Source organism: Euleptes europaea, chromosome 12, assembly GCF_029931775.1.
Source record: "Euleptes europaea isolate rEulEur1 chromosome 12, rEulEur1.hap1, whole genome shotgun sequence".
Classification (NCBI taxonomy): domain Eukaryota; kingdom Metazoa; phylum Chordata; class Lepidosauria; order Squamata; family Sphaerodactylidae; genus Euleptes; species Euleptes europaea.
Genome location: NC_079323.1, coordinates 37,316,730 through 37,337,197, shown reverse-complemented (window position 1 = coordinate 37,337,197; position 20,468 = coordinate 37,316,730). Strand labels below are relative to the sequence as shown.

The 20,468-nt window shown below is 45.3% G+C and overlaps 1 protein-coding gene across 1 annotated transcript in view; it reads left to right on the top strand.

Moving 5' to 3' along the window:
• Positions 1 to 20,468, top strand: part of MYH15 (myosin heavy chain 15) — a 307,159-nt gene that overhangs the window by 81,752 nt on the left and 204,939 nt on the right. Inside the window, exons 30-39 of the mRNA XM_056858547.1 lie at positions 825 to 943; positions 1,424 to 1,620; positions 2,715 to 3,064; positions 5,185 to 5,309; positions 12,339 to 12,454; positions 13,080 to 13,272; positions 14,035 to 14,238; positions 16,282 to 16,407; positions 18,143 to 18,313; positions 18,793 to 18,897. Coding sequence (XP_056714525.1) covers positions 825 to 943; positions 1,424 to 1,620; positions 2,715 to 3,064; positions 5,185 to 5,309; positions 12,339 to 12,454; positions 13,080 to 13,272; positions 14,035 to 14,238; positions 16,282 to 16,407; positions 18,143 to 18,313; positions 18,793 to 18,897 — 1,706 coding nt within the window. The remainder of the gene's footprint in view (positions 1 to 824; positions 944 to 1,423; positions 1,621 to 2,714; positions 3,065 to 5,184; positions 5,310 to 12,338; positions 12,455 to 13,079; positions 13,273 to 14,034; positions 14,239 to 16,281; positions 16,408 to 18,142; positions 18,314 to 18,792; positions 18,898 to 20,468) is intronic.

Here is a 20,468-nt window from a genome sequence, read left to right as displayed (position 1 = left end):
ATTGTTGTCCTTTTAAAATCATATTTGAAATCTCTGCAGCAGGATTTGTGGCAGGGGGACAACCAGCCTGTTGAGCTGAAACCCGCCTTGCAGCCACGGCGAAATGCTGCAGGATTTCCATGGGGGCAAACCCTTAACAAAAGATTTGTTGGGGTATTTATAAAACCTTGTAGTCCGAGAGGTGAACTGCATGGCCCCTTCCAACTCTGTGATTCAATGATTCTATGAAATATGGGTGCAAAATTGATGCAGTGGCAGAATCTGATTTGGGGTATAGACTAGAACATGTCTGGTCTTAGTTCCAGCCTTCCTCTTTAGAGCTGGAGGCAGTCAAACTTCACACTAATAGAATTTATATGCAACTTTTGTAAGCCAACATGTTGTAGCCTCACTGTCTGTGACGAAGGACCTTCATAATGTGTTGCAAATTATGGTCTTGGCCTGTGCAATTTTCACAGTTGCATTACATGAAGTAAGGATCTCCTTAAGCAAAAATCTCCTTCCTTTTTGCTTATCATTTTCCACTGCCTTTAATGTGTCCAGAGGACTCTTTTGGATGCCCTTTTTGCATTCAGTCTTTGGAACAATACAGTGTAGCCTGAAACCTAAATCCCTCTTCTTTTTCCTCTCAAACCAGCCCCTCTCTCCATACTTTCTCCTCAGCAGTAAAGCTCTGATGTTATTTTTTATTTCCTTCAAACTCCAGGGCACAGCACAGTCCTCTCCTCCCCCATTCCTTGTCCATCTGTGTTAGTTGAGGGTGATTATAAATATTAAGAAGCTTGTGTTGATTATCTAATTTTAAAAAAATAACTATCTGGCAGGTGAATTTACAAGGCAGCTGGAAGAGAAAGAATCGCTTATAAGCCAGCTTTCCAGAGGGAAGCTGTCTTTCACTCAACAAATAGAGGAACTTAGAAGACAGCTTGAGGAAGAGACCAAGGTAATTCTCCCACCTGTTTGAAACAGCCTATTCAGTTCTAAGATTTTGTCCTTGAACTGGAACGGAACTACATATTTCAAGTAAAAGCATAGGAATTACACTGATTTATATAAGCTGGGGTTTGGTTCAGTCTGTAGTTGCCAATGGAAAACCATTGGGAATAAAACCGAAACATTAAGGGGAGCACTAAGATGGTCAATATGATGTCACAGAGTGTTGATTTTGGAAAATCTAGCTTGTAGCATGGATCCAGTGGAGATGCAGCATTTCAGGGGACATTTTGGGGTACAGTGGAAGGGGGGAAGGAGGCAAGAGAGTTGTGTCCTGTGGGCTGCCTGCAGAAAAACAACTCCATTGTATCCAACCCAGCGATAAACCATCTCACAAAACAAATGTCATTTGACTTGGTAGTTCAAGCGCCTCACGATAGCTACTCTGTGTACCTGTGTGTGTGCTAAATATGGTCCTCCTGCCGTTCAGACCAAGAATGCTCTGGCCCATGCCCTGCAAGCTGCCCGACATGACTGTGACCTTCTGCGTGAACAGTATGAGGAGGAGCAAGAAGCTAAGGCAGAGCTGCAGAGAGCACTCTCCAAGGGCAACGCAGAAGTGGCACAGTGGAGAACTAAATATGAGACTGATGCCATCCAAAGGACTGAAGAGCTAGAAGATGCCAAGTGAGTGATATCGAGGGGGCCTTCCTTTGCTTCAACATGTACCCTTTAAAACCAGTGACTGCACAAGTTGTATGCAGATCAATGTGCCAAGCACTAAGAGAGTTATTGATGTTATCCATCAACTGTGTTATTTCTTATGGTTATTCTTGACCTGTTGTGATCATGTACAAAATGCCCAAGGAGATGCCTTTTTCAATGAGAACCTACCATGAGCCTAGTCTGGGCTACTACTATTTTACTGAGTTTCAGAGGTAGAAAACAGCAGTGCTAGCATGCAGCCCACATCTTTTAAGGGTGGTGAGTGTGCAATGGATTCAGCATGATCTTGTCCCTGATTTTATCATGTAACTGCTTAGAACACCATTGAATGCCCCATTGACGTGTACAACTGCACACAAGTATCATAAGGCATTGATTGGGCCACTGGTCTTGGCCAGGATTTGGGTAGTAGCTAGAATGGAAACCCAGAATGGAAAATCAGAAATATCAAGGCATAGTCAAAGCGTCAAAAACCAGATCAGAAGTCAAGACTGTATCACCATAACCTAGAGGTCAACATCACAAAAAAAACTACAGGTTAGATGCCAGAAGATCAGAAGCAGACACCTTGCCAAACCATACACCAGGCAGCAAGGGTATGAAGGAGCCCACAGGTCATTGTGCCAGAAAGAGCAGAAGCCTAAACTATAGAATCATGAACCAGGATCTGAGTTCACAAGGAAAACAAGGGTCAGGAATGAACAGAAGTCATGTGACCAGTAGTAAAGAACTGTTGGCTAGACAGAGTTCCAGCCTATCTTGGAGCTTTGTAGTTGTTCCTGACTCAATTAGCTAATGGATGGTGGTCATGGGTAGAGCTTTTCTGAGTGACTCACTACACTATACGTCTGGCTGCACATTGTAAGGGGTTCTTGGGAACACTCCTAAGATTGTGTGGTGCAGCCACTTGAGCCAGCAAAATACCTTGGGTCAGGCCATTGTACCAGCATCCTCTGTGACTATAAGTAACTAGCTGAAAGCTACATGGTGGGAATTTTGGAAATAACCAGGGACTTCTTGTTGAGCATCATTTAATGGCAGGTCTTTCCTGACAGGAAAAAGTTAGCAGCTCGCCTCCAAGAGGCTGAGGAAGCCATTGAGGCAGCCAACGCCAAATGCTCTTCTTTGGAGAAGACCAAGCACAGGCTGCAGAATGAGCTAGAGGACATGATGATCGATTTGGAAAAGTCCAACTCAGCAGCAGGAGCCCTGGACAAGAAGCAGCGCAACTTTGACCGGATCATCGCAGAATGGAAGCAGAAGTACGAGGAGTCCCAAGCAGAACTGGAAGGAGCCCAGAAGGAAGCCCGGAGCCTTAGCACAGAGTTGTTTAAGCTGAAGAATGCCTATGAAGAGACCCTGGACAATCTGGAAACCTTGAAAAGGGAAAACAAGAATCTGCAAGGTAGGGCATGCACTCATGAAGCAGATGGCAAACTTAAGTCAGTGACTAAGAGAGAGAGCTCTCTTAAGCCCTGGAGGAGCATAACATAGAGGGTCACCATTCCATTACACAAAAGAGGAAAGATAATTATTCTGCCTGTCATAAAATCCATTTAATCTGAGGGTCGAGAAAACCATTGGTGCCAGACTAGACTCCAGCCGTCTCCAGTGATGTCAGCCAGTGTTAGATCCCTCTGTTGTACCAAAGCACAGCATGAACTTCCTACATAGGAAGTGGTAGATTTAGTGGGAGTGCATTGGAGTACACATCATACAATCTTTTAGAAAAGAATCGGAAGGGTGTAGGTGGAATACGTAGTAGCCCTGTTGTCAACTATCCTGTCTCCCCCAAAAAATTTTACTTCAGCCATCCGTAATGTGGGGTCTAGAGATCATGCTGTTGTCTGTAAACTGGGACTTGGAAGTATACCGCGCAAAAGCATGGATTCTGTCAGCGCATGGTTTGAACTGATTTCCTGTACACGTTTATTTATTTAAATATTTATACCCTGCCTTTCCTCTGGCTCAAGGTGGCTCTATTTTTGCTCAAGACCGTGCAAACTGTCTAGTCCACCTAGTCCACATAACATAAGGTAACCATATTGGTTGTTCAGATGTCTTGCCCTGTTCGTGTATAAAGTAGATGAAGTGGGGACTTATTTTAACATGTGGGTAAAGGGAGTTGAACCTTCCCCTCCATCTTCACTGGTCTTTTATTCATGGGCACTTTGACTTACTTTCTCCGCCGGTCTGACTTGGTTTTTTGTTGGGGTTATGCATGAGTTTTACATCCTTTAGAGATGACCTTGTGCCCAGCCCATGCAATGTCTGGGTCTTCCTGATGCTGTTGTAATGTGGTTCTTTGATCTCCCCTGAGATCAGCCTGGGTCAAATCATCCCCATTTCTATGCATAAGCCAAAGCACTGCAGAGGGGAGCTGGGTGACGTTTTTCTCACAGTAAGCACTACAGCCAAGTACAAAGCAGCGTTTTCAAGGGGCAGGGACTCAGATGTTTCTCGGTTTCTGCTGGTGATTCTGAGGTACTACAGAAACTCCAGGACTTTCTCCAGGGCAAACAACAACATGCATAGCATTTTTAGGATTATGAACAGAAAAGTGTGGGTCAAGAGAGCCTCGAACCCCAGGTAAAACTCCCCTTCATAAAAGACCATTATCTCCTATTGGATCATACACATTTCTCCCATCCTGTCTCTAATACCAGGGGTTGGCTTGGCTAGACAGAAAAGTATCTGTAGTGGTGGATCATGGGGAAGGAACTTTCAACTACTCTCATCCCCACTCCATGTTGAAATAAGATACCCGCATCCCAGCCCCACTTTCTAAACAAAAGAAACAGACATGTGAATAAACAAACATGTCTGCCTGCCACATTTAACTTGCTTTTACTCCTTCTGTGATTCACTATTGCAACAGTCCATGTCCTAGTGATGGAAGGGAGGAAGGAAGCTGGCCTAATAACTATCTGACTGTCACAACTTCAGCAAATGTTCTTGTTCTTCCCCCCCACACACACACACACACACACGCTGCCCCACATAAACCAGCCTGCAGAACATCAATTTAAACCTAGAATAGCTTATTCATAGCTGCCCCTCTAGGAGGCTTTCTGAAAGCACTCAACCAGCAGCTGTCAACAGCATCATTGAAGGGACACAAGAAGGGGATAAATAAAGATGATACACTGTGCATCAGCAGGCAATTGTGTAGAATTTCAATGTGTTCATCTGCAGCAGAAATGTTTTACGTGCGTCATTTGTGTGAGCTGCTGTGAAAAAAAGTGGGGCAAAAATGTTCAGAATACATTAACCTAATATAACTGCTACTGCCTTCGCATACAGAATGTGTGTTCTTTAATTATTTTCTATTGGCTGCTAATCATACTTAAACAGGGCTCGCTCTTGTCATACAGAATATCCTGTGACTCCAAAAAAGTTGACTGGAAAGAGCTTTGAGAATTCCCCCCTCCCCTGCCAAATGACACTCTGTTGCATATAATCTGGTGCATTTGGGGCTTTCTGATCCCTAAATTCTATTGTTGCTGTTTTCTTTACTCTTGTCAGAGGAGATTGCTGATCTAACTGACCAGATCAGTGAAGGAAACAAGAGTCTTCATGAGATAGAAAAAATGAAGAAACAGATTGAACAAGAAAAATCAGAAGTCCAGCTAGCCCTGGAAGAAGCGGAGGTAAGATAGAAGGAAAAATGAGCATGATTTCTTAAACACATATATCTATAATCAAATAAAGTTAAGCAATGGCTTTGTGGCAGCTATTTCATGTACACTTAGGGAAGGTAAACATTCAAGGCTTCGTTATAAGGTGTAGCAATGCAACAGTTTGTTTTGTAGGTATGCCAGGCCGCTGCCTGGAACTCCCAGAAGGATTTGGGGGTCAGGGACTGGTCTACCGGCATCATGCCAGAATGCGATGTCACTTCCAGCAAAAAACCAGAAGTGACATCATGACATCAGGGTGAAGCTCTAGGAGTCACCACAATTCTATGGTTTAATCTTAGAATGTTGCCCCTGATGTCATAACATCAAATGCTGGCACAATGCCAGTGCACCCACCCAGTTTCCCCCCAGCTGGCCTTTGAGAGACTGCCGGGCAATGTTGGGGATTGCAAGGGATGGCTGGCAACCCCTATTGTTCAGTCATGGGGGTTTAGAGTATGTCTGCCTTTGCATTTCGCTTTTCAAATCTTTCGATATCCCAGTCTTGAAAAACCTTGGGCAGAAGGACGTGCTTCCAGCTTAAGGAGCCTTCTACCAACTTAAGTGGCTCTTCCTTAGGGTTGCCAGCCTCCAGGTACTATAGCTGTCCACAGCACAGGTATCTTTTATCTTAACCTCCAGGTACTAGCTGGAGATCTCCTGCTATTACAACTCATCTCCAGCCAATAGAGATCAGTTCACCTGGAGAAAATGGCCGTTTAGTCAATCGGACTCTATGGCATTGAAGTCCCTCCCCTCCCCAAACCCTTCCCTCCTCAGGCTCTGCCCCAAAAATCTCCAGGTATTTCCTAACCCAAAGCTGGCAACCCTACATAAAGCCACACTGTGAATCCAGGACAAAGAGAAGATGTGAATAGGCCCAGGTCACAACTCTTTAACTGATAAATGAGTTTTCAATCAGTTCAATCTGCACAGAAAAACCCACTAGTTCTAAAGAAGATGCCTTCTCTGATTTTCGTTGTTGTACGTGTCACAGCAAGCATTATTTCGGCAGAGGCATTCTCCCTTCTCTCTTTTCCGCTTTTAAGATAGTGTGTTGTCCTCTGTGGGGTTTTTAAATAATTATTTGTATTAAAAAAAAAACAATTTCGAATATGCTGCCTGATTAATCAGGGTCACCTTTTTAGTCAATCAAATTGTGTTTCATATAATTAATTAATCAGCTGTGCATTGCAGCTCGGCTGAGGGCTTGTAACCTATAATCATGAAGCCCTTACTGCTAGAGGATGCTAGCCATACTAAGACCACTGATTGGATAATTGTGTGGCGCTGAGATGGCAGAAGTTGGCCATTCCTGGCCTAAAACATCTCTCAAACTCTTATGCAACGTGTTCGAGTTCCGTAGCAGAAGCAGGTTCCTCAGTGTCGCAAGTGTCCCTGTGGGGCTTGAAAATCTGGAAACATACCCATTTGCAAATCCCTTAAGTCAACTTTGCTACATCTGAGCTGTGAGAGTGCTCAGATGTTCTCCCAAGCAGGCTTTGTTGGAAGAGCCTCTCTCCTAATGTGCAAACAAATCGCTACACTACCTGATAGCGCATGAAGGAGAAGTAGAGGCAGGTTTCCTGTGTCATCAGGCAAATACGAAGCACCTAGAAATCATTTTAAGTTTGGGAGAGTAAAGTTTTTTTTCCACGCCAGCAGTCTCACACGCATATGCAAATTTCTGGTTTCCATATGTGACATCTACATTTTCTGGACTTCTAGACCCTATGTGGGTTACTTCAATGAGTTGGAATGACAGGGTTTGTTTATGATGTTGCAAGTCAATTTAATATACGCCGAGGCGTTTTTCATACATTTCTGTTGTTTTTGAATCCTATATTTTAATGAGGTAGCTCCTTATCCCTTCAATTTCTAGCAATCTTTGAAATGCATTGATGCTTGAAAATCAGTTCTGAATGAACCTGTCTAGATCATTTTATTAACCTCCTCCTTTATCTTGCAGGATATTTTATATTTTGCAGGAATTTCTCCTCCAAATAAAAAGGTGTTGATATCAGAGCAGAGCAAACAGCATGTTTTATCCCACTGCTCTGAAAAGCCAAGCTTGATGTGTGTGTGTGTGTGTATTGCATTGCTATTTTGGTTGATTAGCTATAATACATCCATTTGTGATGTATTCCAGACCTTTACTTTGACAGATAATCGTAGAATGTGCCATGGTGTGATTTTGCGAAAACAGCAGTACAGCAAATCTGTAAACAAAATGGAAGTGTTTTGCTCTTCTCTTCTTCCCAAGCAATGTAACTTACTAACAGCCCGATCCTATAAATCTCTATTGGCTCAGAAGTGCTTTCAACGCATTCTGATAGCCCTTTGGTGGTTAGGATTGCACAGAGAAAAGCCCCTGACGATCCCATTGCTATTGTGTAATTGCTGTGTTTTGTGCCAGGCGAGCAGTTAGGGGCAAGTCGCCGCTGCACCAGCTCTTGGTGTGGGCTTTTGTACTGATGCCCTTAAGCCCAATCCTGTGTGCCAGCCTATCAGTACATAAAATGGTCATTGGTAATTTGTAGGAGGCAGCCTTTATGAATGTTATGTGCTTCTCACTTATCTCAAGCCCTGAGAAATCCCAAGAGCAGGTTTGTTTTCATTTGGATGAGAGAGCACTGCAGACTTCATAATATTTGATTTATTTACGCATGTACAAGTGGAAGTAAAGAGGCATTCCTATAAGGCAGCCGATCACATCAGATCTCCAGAGGGAGAGAAAGACAAGGTGCTTTAGTTTCAGCTTACTCATACCGCTTTGCCTGCCTCTCTCTGGATGTTTCCCAAACTGTAAAATGCTGTTTCTTCACACACACTTGAATGAAAAACCTTGAAGAAACCATCAGACCTCCTCCTAACCAGTGGTTCTAGTGTTGCCAACCTCCAGGTAGTAACTGGAGATCTCCTGCTATTACAACTGATCTCCAGCTGATAGAGATCAGTTCACCTGGAGAAAATGGCGCTTTGGCAATTGGACTCTATGGCATTGAAGTACCTCCCGTCTCCAAACCCCACCCTCCTCAGGCTTCGCCCAAAAAACCTCCCGCTGGTGGTGTAGAGGGACCTGGCAACCCTAAGTGGTTCCCATTCAAGCAATATCCACAGACATTAAGATATCTGAATATTCTTTTGTCTCAAGGGCCTGACAGCTATATCAGGGGTTACTTCAGACCAAACTATAGTGATAGGCCGACTTACAGTAATCAGAGATTACTTAATGCAACAACTGTGTGCACTAAAGAGCATTTGAAATCCAATTCAATCTCAACTCCCAAGACTCTGCACCACCACCCCAAATCTGAGGGAACATTTCCTACTCAAGCGAAGCACTAGCCCCGTGTTGGCGAACCTATGGCACGCGTGCCACAAGCGGCACGCCGAGCCCTCTCTATGGGCACGCGTGGAGCCGCGGCCCCCCCGCCTGTCCCCCTCGACCGCCCCCTCCTCGCGGCCTCGACGCCATATGCCTCCCGCCGCCCTGCTCCGCCTCAGCAGCAGCACCGCCGCCCCACCCAGGCGCCACTCTCTCATGCTCGCCGAAAACTCCCACAGAGGCCCCCCCGAAAAAAGACCAAACCCAACGGAAAAAAGGAGGCAGGCAAAGGCAGGCGGGCTTCCCTTCTCGTCCTCCTCGCGCCATACGTGCTTGTGTACCACAGCAGTGGCGGCGCAGTCTGGGGCGCCGGGCCGGTGGGCGGAAGAGCCGCCCCGCCGCAAGCCATCTGCCTCCGGCCGCGCCTCTCCGTCTCAGCAGCAGCAGCAGCGCCGCCCCCCCACCCAGGTGCCGCTCTGGACCCGCCGCCGCCACCGGCAGCTCATGCTTGGCCCCGAGGGCTGCCCTGCCAGCCGCACCGCTATGCCCGCCGAGTTGCCCCCGCCCCGCGACAAAGTTGGCTGCGGCGCGGCGGAAACTTGCGTCGAGGCCACGAGGAGGGGCGGAGGAAGGGGATGGGCATCCAACTTTGTCGCGGGGCGGGGGCAACTCGGCGGGCATAGCGGTGCGGCTGGCAGGGCAGCCCTCGGGACCAAGCATGAGCGGCCGGTGGCGGCGGCGGGTCCAGAGCGGCGCCTGGGTGGGGGGACGGCGCTGCTGCTGCTGCTGCTGAGGCGGAGAGGGGTGGCCGGAGGCAGATGGCTTGTGGCGGGGCGGCTCTTCCACCCGCCGGCCCGGCGCCCCAGCCTGCTCCGCCGCCGCCGTGGTACCACAAACACGTACGGCGCGAGGAGGACGAGAAGGGAAGCCCACCTGCCTTTGCCTGCCCCCTTTTTTCCGTTGGGTTTGTTTTTTTTCCGGGGGGCCTCTGTGGGAGTTTTCGGCTCCTCCTCAATGGGCCGGCCCCCATCTCGGCCTTCCTTTTCCCTCGCGCGCTTCCCCTTCCAGGCCAGGAGGTGTGCGCGGTGGTGTCGGCTTTCTCTCCTTCCTCCCAACTTTCTAAGCCACCGTTCTCGATGGGCGGCACCACGTTCAGAGCGCTTCGGTGGCAGCCAGTGGGGCCGGCTCGCGGCATCCTTTTCCCTTCCTCCCCTCAAGGGATCCTTTCCCCGCTCTCCACCCCCCCACCCCTACCTCCAGGCCGAGTGATCTCACAGACTGCCCTCCCCGTCCCCCCCTTCCCTGGACTCCCCGCTGTGGCTTTGAACCTCAGTATTCAGGTTAAATTGCCCTGTTGGCACTTTGGGATAAATAAGTGGGTTTTGGGTTGCAGTTTGGGCACTCGGGCTCTAAAAGGTTCGCCATCAGTGCACTAGCCCCTTACTACAGAATTAAGTAAAACAGCGGGTCTGTGTAGGCACTCAGAATTATTTGTAATGGATAGCAGCGTGAGTTGACTGGGGTGTGTCCCAAGCAAATAGTGCATTATGTCCCAAACTTATGCTTTATCAGTGATGAAAAGCCTCTCGTTCAGAGAACATATCCAATCCCTGTGGTATTTGTGTCGTGGAGAAACTTTGTTTTTTTTTTAACCCATTTCCTTTCTATCCTTCCTTTAAAGCACTTTAGAGAAAATAAAAGCACTTTAGAGAAAATAAAATCATAAGGGATAAAAGCAATCGACACGATCAACCCCAATAAATAACGATCAAAACATTTTTAAAAGTATTGAAAAAGCAGGCTACGTTAAAGTAGTTGTCACGAAATGACGGAAGCCCTATCTGCCTGCTTAAAGGCTGACAAATTGAGAGGGGTCTGCATGTTCTTTGGTTTTGTTTGTCAAGGGGCAGGGCTTCTTGTGGAACTCCCTGCCCCAGGATGTGGTGACGGTTGCCAAATTGGAAGGCTGTAAGAGGGGAGTGGACATGTTCATGGAGGAGAGGGCTATCCATGGCAACTAGTCAAAATGGATACTAGTCATGATGCATACCTATTCTCTCCAAGATCGGAGGAGCATGCCTGTTAGATTAGGTGCTGTGGAACACAGGCAGGATGCTGCTGCAGTCGTCTTGTTTGGGGGCTTCCTAGAGGCACCTGGTTGGCCACTGTGTGAACAAACTGCTGGACTTGATGGACCTTGGTCTGATCCAGCATGGCCTTTCTTATGTTCTTATGTATTGTTTATGGGCTTCCTAGAGGCACCTGGTTGGCCACTGTGTGAACAGACTGCTGGACTTGATGGGCCTCGGTCTGATCCAGCATGGCCTTTCTTATGTTCTTATGTCTTGTTTATGGGCTTCCTAGAGGCACCTGGTTGGCCACTGTGTGAACAGACTGCTGGACTTGATGGGCCTCGGTCTGATCCAGCCCGGCCTTTCTTATGTTCTTACGATCTTTTCTGCCCACGTAACAGCAGCCTGAGGCTGCCACCACCGCTCGCCCCTCGTTTCTCCTGCCTCCACCCCGCCCCGCCGCCACAATTTCCACTGCAGTGCCAGAGCAGATCATCGTCCTTGCCTCCCTGCTCCCCCTGGCCCTCTTTAAAAGCTGCGTGTTGAGCCACTGTCGCCTTACCGGGCTCCCCAAACACTTGCAAGATTGCCTCCTCTCCTGAGAGTCGGGTCATCATTTTGGTTGCTAAGCAACCGCAGTAATCAGGGTTGTCAGAGGAACCGAAATGATGGCTGAACACTTGCAAAGGAGAAGGCCGTCCGTGCCTTGCCGTGCTGCTTTTAAAGAGAGCTGGGGAAGTTAGGGGGGGATCAGCTGCTTGGGCTCCTGGGCAGGGGTGGAAGCAGAGGCGAAGGTGCCAACAGCCAAGCAGAAGTGGGAGTGGGGAGGGCAGGAGGCTGGACAGTGGGCAGGCAGGAAGGGAGGTTGCCACTCTCAAAATCTGTTGCCTGAGGCGGCTGCCTCACGATAGAGCTGGCCTTCCTGAATACCATCCTCCTCCTTGACCTCCTATGTATTTTTCAGTAGACAGACATTAACTTACAGCAATTCACCTCTGCCCTCTACTACTCAGGACCAACGGAGACAAGAGAGTGGAGATCAGATCTCCTTCCTCTTTAAATTCCAGTTAAAAGCAGGTGGGGTGCGGGCGGGCACTTACATGGGGACTATAACTCTGGGAATGGGAATTAACCCTTTCTCTGTGATGCTGATACGACGTAACTGATACCCACTCAGTCGAGAAAATATATGGTCCTCTTCACAAGAATCTGTATTTAAACAGTTGCAGCTGGCCTTAATGAGAGGGAAAATCTGCAGAACAAATATATGTAAATAGTGCAATTAACATAATGTGTCCTATATGCAAAACTTGGTTTTCTGTTTGCAAATATTTTCATGCAGACATAAGGAGGCTTGTCATTTAGGGGGGACTTGGTGCAACAGTTAACAAATGAAAGGCAAGCCTGACCCTACCATAGGTGCTGTCGCTGGCTCTTGATCCTCTCCCAAAGAATCCCTTGAAAGGTGCAGAATCCCTTGCATCACCACTTTGCTGGATCCTATGTTCTACTGTGCTGAATGTAGGACTGGGTTGCATATTTCATAGTTTGTATTGAAAGAACCAAGAGATTTGGCCATAATATATATGTTATACTTTTTAGGGGGCTCTTGAGCATGAAGAAAGCAAGTCACTACGTTTCCAGCTGGAACTTTCCCAAATTAAAGCGGACTTTGAAAGAAAATTGGCAGAAAAAGAGGAGGAAATGGAAAACTTCAGGTATGGTATGCGCACTAGGTGGTTAATAGAGCCAATTTCTAAAAGAACTAATGTGGTGAGAAAGAAAGAGACTGTAACTAACAGAAGGTGAGATTTCTAGATTTGACCTTGCTTTTTTTTTTTTTTTTAGAACTAGACACACCAGATCTGTCTCTTACCCATCACTGCAATTTCTCATGCTAGTTCTGCCAGTAACACATTATGTAGAGGAGGGCAATTTACTTCTGCTTGTGTATCTGTTTTGCCATCTGCACACACTGTCTTAATTTGCAAGAATGTTGTTAGGACTGATTGATAATTACTGTCTGCACAATATGTTGGCAAAAGATACACTAATAAACAAGAGACAGTAAACAACAGAAAATGGAAATCTGACTTAAGAGTGTTCTAAGGAACAGATTCAAAATGAAGTGATGTTACTGTAAGATTAATATCAGAAGTAAAAATGATAGAATGACATCCTTGAGATGGAAATGAAGAGAAATGGTGAATTTACATATTTGCTCTTGAAAGCACAGCTGTGAAAAAGTGCCCCTTTTTGATAGTAAAAAACAATGTAAGATTGAAAATTATGAGGAAGGAACACAGTACCCATATTGTCTGTATATAACTATTGCAAAATCAGGAGAAACCAGCAACGTGCCATAGACACACTGCAGTCCACTCTGGATTCTGAAGCTAAGAGTAGGAATGAGGCCATTCGTCTAAAGAAGAAGATGGAAGGAGACCTCAACGAGATGGAAATCCAACTCAGCCATGCCAACCGGCATGCTTCTGAGGCAACAAAGACTGCACGCATCCTTCAGGCACAAATAAAGGTACTCTTTGGACCAAAGTAATGGGAGCGATTCATTAACCACAACCACCCTCAGCAGATACACTGGCCACTTCAGTGAAACATGGAGTTACCAACCCTGCCTGTCCCTCATAATGCTAACATGGAAGCTCGGAAGTCCACGTGAAGCAGAATCAGGGGGAAGGAAGTGCACTTAACTCTCCCATTTGCTAATTATCTTCAGCAAAACCCTCTAGAAGAAAAAGAGTTGGTTTTTATATCCCACTTTTAAGGAGTCTCAAAGTGGTTTACAATTGTCTTCCCTTCCCCTTCCCTTCCCCTTCCCACAACAGTCACCTTGTGAGGTAGGCGGGGCTGAGAGAGTTCTGAGAGAACTGTGACTACCCCAAGGTCACCCAGCAGGCTTCATGTGGAGGAGTGGGGAAACAAACCTGGTTCACCAGATTAGAGTCTACCGCTCTTAACCACTATACCATGCTGGCTTACCTATTTAAATTTAAAGCCCATCCCCAGCCAGTCTCTGAAACAATAAATGAATCCAGCTGAGAAAAAGTCAACCTCAGTGGAGCATTTCTCATAATATCTGCTAATGGGGGATTAAGATTACTTCTTGGCATTGCTGGAGACCCCTACTTCTAGTGATAGCCCTAATTGAGACCATCTTGGAAGGCCTCAGCTCGCTGTATAGTTGTGTTTGTTTCCCAGTATTTATGCCCAGCTGCCCTTAGGCATGCTGCTGTTTCTTTTCAACATGCTGGTGTTTGGGGTTCTCCCCCACCCCCAGGATTTGCAAGTACAACTAGATGATACCACACATCTGAATGAAGACCTAAAAGAGCAGCTGGCAGTCACTGACCGACGGAACAGCCTTCTCCAGGCCGAACTGGATGAGCTGAGGGCTCTGCTGGACCAGACGGAGCGTGGCCGTAAATTGGCAGAACAAGAGCTGCTGGAAGCCACTGAGCGTGTGAATCTTCTGCATACCCAGGTCAGATTGCATATGAACCCTGCAGGCCTTTTTTTCCCTTCTCCCCTCAGTGTAGCAAAACCCAGACATTACACAGAAATAACTGATGATAGTGCCGTTTTCAGACAAAATATGTCATCGTTCACAAGTATGCACAAAGGTTGTTAATTCCAAGGTGGTGGAAGAAATTACAATGTGTACTATATGGTGAGTGTCTGCAGTGCCGTGGCCTTGGCGTAACTGAAAATATGCTTTCTTAGAATACCACAGTGCCCTCTACCACCCCAGAATTATCTGCTAAAGAAAATATTTTCCCTGTAAGTGAATATTATGACTCCCGTTTTATGCTGTTTCAGTTCAATCTATGCCTATTGCTTTCCTGCTCTTCCTCCTTCTGCTAAAACAAACAAAAAAAAAGAATTATCCGCATCACTAGGCATTTTAGAGCGTTCACTGTGGTGTTCCTGTGCAGCTCTTTCAAAATTGGTCTTTCCTATTAATGGCTACAATTCGTGACTATAATTAATAAGGCCTTTCTTTATTACTAACGTTGGTCCAAGTTCAAATAGAATGATAGCAACTGCCGCCTCGGCGTGCTTTCCATAGAAGAGAAAGTTGAGTAGATTATTGAACATTTCAAGCACCTCAGTACAGAAATGATTTACCTTATTGTTTCAATTAGTTCAAGTAAAGGGTCAGCCAAGCAGCAAATTAGATATTTCTCCAGTTAGTTGAGCCTTTCCTTTTGAAATGTCTGCTCAGCCACAGCGATGGCCCACTCGTTTCTCCTAGCGGCTCTAGCATTATGGAACGCCCTCCCTGAAAAGACGGGGAGGGCCCTTATGCTGTCCACCTTCCATAGGGAATGTAAGGCCACATGAAGCTGCCTTATACTGAATCAGACCCTTGGTCCATCAAAGTCAGTATTGTCTACAGAGACTGGCAGCAGCTCTCCAGGGTCTCAGGCTGGGGTCTTTCACATCACCTACTGCCTAGTCCCTTTAACTAGAGATGCCGGGGATTGAACCTGGGACCTTCTGCATGCCAAGCAGAGGCTCTACCACTGAGCCACAGCCTCTCCCCAACCGTTCTTTTGAGGTGGGCATTTTGCAATTTAGTCCATCAAATGGGAATTATTTTGAGAAAAAATTGTATAGCTGTTTTTGTTGGGGTGGGGGGGTTAATTGTTCTTACTCATGGGTCAGAGTTTTTGTGAGCTGCCATATTTGGTGGGAAGGTAGCCTATAAATATTTAAATAAATAAATAGGGCATATCCTGCCAATGACAAGCATGTATTCTTCAGCATGTATTATTATTTTCATGGGAAAGAGTTGAGTGAGATTCCCTGCCATGTAAATAAATAAGCAGGCTTACTGGCGCTTAACTCTAGCAGAATTATGCCCTTAGTTATTTTCTTCACAGATTGGTATAAAATTATCTTCCCAGGCTTGACGATGTGCTTGATTGTACCACATAGTGGGGCTGCACAGAGAACTTGTATGTATTTTATCTTGATGAGGGAAGTTTCAGAATGGCTTTTTCTATGAACACTTTATAGTGGCAAGACGCATATATCCCACTTTATCTGATAAGAGATTCTTTTCCATCACCTAATAATGAGGATCTTTCAGTCCAAATAATGAGGAATTCTCAGCCTGTGTCTGCAAAAACAAGCTACATCTTTAGCTCCCCAGTGAATGAATTTCACTCGCAAATTTTTCTTGCCTAAGGACTCAAAGCCAATGCTTCTGTATGGAGGATTTTGCCTTGGATCAGCCTGTTGGTCTCACTGAGCCTCTGCAGTGCCCTTCTGAGCAGAGTTACACCTTTCTAAGCCCACTGGCTTAAATGGATTCAGGGTATAAATCGGTTGAGGATGGTACTGTTGGTCTGTTCCAGTCCTCTAATTTTACTAAGTGTTGCTTAATGGCACACATTCACTTGAACTGCCAGATACAAAGTACAAATAAGGTTCTTAGGTTATAATCCATTGTTTGTATTTCGCCTGAGCGGTACTAAATGATCTTGTGTGATGCATGTTCCTTTCCCCTTTCAAAATCAAGAACACAAGCCTGATCAATCAGAAGAAGAAGCTGGAGACTGATCTCACTCAAATGCAAAGTGAAGTGGAAGAAGCTATACAGGAGTGCAGGAATGCTGAAGAAAAGGCCAAGAAAGCAATCACCGATGTAAGTAGACCATTTCTTCTTTTTCTGCAGGTGTCAGGTCACATTCTTCCTGGTTTGCTGATCTTCTACCTCTCTGCTGCATCTTTGCACATAGGCAAGTCAGGGTTATCAAGGCTTTTGTATTTAGATGTACTAGTAATTGTGTTTCTCTTTTCCCAGAGATAATCCATTTAACGTATCTGTCATCATACAGAAGGATATTTGAACTTTTGCAAGATGAAGTGGCATCATTTGTCAAAAGTCTTTGCAATTTTGTTTCCCCTAACTCTTAAACACCCATAGGTGAAATCTGATGAAAATCTCCCTCCCACATGTTGGGGTTTCTAGTTTTGCCCGTTACCAACCATAGTAGTAATTACAAAGGTGCCTTGTTTTATTTTCCTACATATAAATTAGAATGTAGAGATATTATAAATATACTAGTGGGGGACCAGCAATGACTTACAGTAGGACTCCCCCACTATTTCCTCTTTCTCTTCCCTGAAAGCCCCCAGAGCCTCTCCCTTTCACCCCACTTCCTTTTCTCCTTACCACCCACCAGCTATCCTACATTTATCTGCAACCCCCTTTCTTCAGATTTCCCTCCTTCCCTCTCCTTGGCAGCCTCTTGCTGGGAAAATGGCAGCCCAGTTCTGCAGTTCCAGCTATTGGGCCATGCCTAGATGCACATTGGGGAACCCTCAAGGACTTGCGAGAGGCCTCACATTTCCCCCTGTCCTCTTCCCCCTGGCAGCCTCGGTACCCTCATCTTTTCCTGCTTCCTTCTCTCCTCCCCACTCACTAACCAATTTACAGATTATTTGTCCCCCATCTTCAGCTATATTTTCTATTTATTTACTTCATTTACTTCTCCAGAACGGGGACACAAAGTAGCTTACATTGTTCTCCTCTCCTCCGCTTTATCCTGACAAAACCCTGTGAGGTAGTTTAGGCTGAGAATGGATAATTGTCCCTAGATCACCCTGTGAGATTCCATGGCGGAGTGGTGATTTGAGCCTGGGTCTCCCACATCCTAGTCTGAAACCCTAACCACTACACCACACTGGCTTTTGTGGGTGGCTGCTGCTAAACAGTAGTGAGCAGCTGGGTCTGGGAGCGTCATACAGGTCATCTGGTAGAAAGTTGCCCAGTTGTTGTTGCTGGGACTGACTCTGATGAGTCCTCCCTCAAAAGCCAAAATAGCCCTGGAAAGGGCCTGCCCCTCACTTGCTTTTTATTGACAGAAATCAAGGCTTGAAGTCTGGCAGTGCTGTTGTGGTTGCATAGAAATAGCCACTAAGGACATACATTTCTTAAAGCTACAGGTGCTGCTTTATTATTTGGAGGGTTAACCCCACCCCCAATTTTATTTATTTATTTACAACGTGTTTCTTTTGGATTTTGGGTTTTTTTCTGCAAACTTGAGGTGTTTTTCAGATTTGTAGAAAGATCTATATTGTTTATTCATGGCTGTCATTGCAGGATTTAAGTATTCACAAAATCATGTTGGAGAATTGGATATATTGGTATCTATAACAAAGCCTATGTCAAATGAATGAAATATCTGTTGTGGCACATAACTATTCAAAGCACTGTTTAAAGTAAAACTTTACATCATGTCCTTACCTGTCCCTCTTGTGTATTTTCCAGGATTTCATAGCTGTCTAAAGGACTTACACCAATGCGATTTCTGTTTCTCTTATGATGTTATTTCTCCGTCTCCCCAGCCTTCCTAAGATCTTTTATCTTATTCTAGGCATCAATGATGGCTGAAGAACTTAAAAAAGAGCAAGACACCAGTGCTCACTTGGAGCGAATGAAAAAGAACATGGAGCAGACCATTAAAGATCTACAAAAAAGGCTTGATGAGGCAGAGCAGATTGCTTTAAAGGGGGGCAAGAAGCAAATCCAAAAGTTGGAATCCAGGGTAAATTTCTTGTCCTTATTAAAAGCAATCTTGTTGTTGTCACATTACCCACCCACCCACAATACACAGCAAATACTGGCCGGGGAGCATAGAATTTCATGCGTGCAATGCAATCAGTTGTACAAAAACCACAGACAAGATGACAACTATCTGAACAGGTCTGTGAAAACTAAAAATGCCAAGAGACCACCTGTAGTTCCTGCTCCAGATACAAAGCTCTTTGGGGAATTCTTAATATGCTCATTTTTAAGGTCACAGTGGAAGATCAATCCTTGATGGAATAGTTATATTTTAATGCAGAAGAAATAGAAGATGTGTCTGTATGTGTATGTGTACCCTAAAACCTTTAGAAAATATTTCTGAAGCACATTCAAAAGACTTACCACTAACACTGAGTTTTTCAAATTATTCCTGTGATGCAGTACTACTCTGCAGATGACACTCCCAGTAGAACTTATAAATTCTGTGTTCTGGTGCAGATACGTGAAATGGAAAATGAACTGGAGGCAGAAGCCCGCCGTAATACAGAATCTCAGAAAGGAGTCCGTAAATATGAGAGGCGCATCAAAGAGTTGACTTACCAGGTATTAATAACAACTGACAGTAATTAATATTTGTAATTAAAGACCTGCAATGCTGTTCTATAAATACAGTGTTTCTGAATACGACATTTAGTTTTGTCAATGAAATTAAAAAAAAAAACACTAGCAAAGATTTTGTATGATATTGATAGCAACTAACAGTCTACTGGCAGATGAAGCCATTGATCTTTGCATTGAGGGGCATGAGAGGAAGAGGAATGGTTCTGTTTTGTCTTACTTGTACACTCCAGTCTCTCTCTTCCCCCCCTCCCTTCTGAGTTCCCAAGTCCTTCAGCAAGAATGGAAGGGGGGAAATGAGAGCAAAGGTTGTCAGCTGGGGGGGTCTATCCCTAAGGGGGCACATTTGGTCAAGAGACTGCTAGCTGCTGATCTGTCCCGTCTACATGACAGTCATTTCAGTTGAATAACTCATATTTAAATTCAATTATGAACAGACCTCCTGCAGTTATGAACAATTCATTTGATTAATCTGAGTTAGTAGCCGTATTGGAGATGCATGAAAAATTATTCTTGTCTGTAATATTTTTGAAAAGTGATAAACTAAAAAAAAATGCAGAGTGCTTACCTGCAAATACAGAGCAAACATGAGAGAGAATATCTCTTGAGACAAAGTGTAATGAGAGAAAGAGGGTGCCACCTTTCTTTTCATGGTATGCTTGAAGTCTATGGGTTGGATCCCATTCCCATGGAAATTCTGCTAATGGAAGGGGGTGATTTTTCCCAGCTTCCCTCTGACCTCATGTTTCTGGGGATTCCTTGTCACTCATGAGCTGGACTGGGGGGATGTTGAACCTGCAGCAGGACAGGGATTTACTGTAGGATCCAGGCCTATAACTATTGCTTGATGGACCCCTCAGCTTATCTCTGTCACCCGTCTGTATTCTTATACTCATGGTGATTAAAGAATGGTAGAAAGGTCGGTTGTCCTCATCCATCCCATGAAGAATGCTTATGGGAGTAGAAGGGATTCTGATTTGTAAGAAACCAGGTGGTGGCCTAGGTTAAATAGAGTCTTGCGCATGTTGCAGTAGTGACTTCTTAGTACCAGCAGCAGCGCACAGTCGATTATTCATTCTTCTTGTTGCGTCTATAGTCTTTTAGCATACATAGTTTTTATATCGTTTATTCTCATTGCAACCCTGTGAGGTAGGCTTGATAGAAAGGAAGTGGCACACAGAAAGCCACCCAGTGTGCTTTGTGGCTCAGCAGGAATTTGAAGCTAGATTTACCACATCCTAACCAGCGTGGGGTAGTGGTTAAGAGCGGTGGTTTGGAGTGGTGGACTCTGATCTGGAGAACCGGGTTTGATTCCCCACTCCACATTAGCAGTGGAGGCTAATCTGGTGAACTGGATTTGTTTCCCCAGTCCTACATGTGAAGCCAGCTGGGTGACCTTGGGCTAGTCACATACTCTCAGCCCCACGTACCTCACAGGGTGTCTGTTGTGGGGAAAGGAAGGTGATTATAAGCCGATTTGATTCTTCCTTAAGTGATAGAGAAAGTTGGCATATAAAAACCAACTCTTCTTCTTTTTCTAAACCAGGAGCTATCCA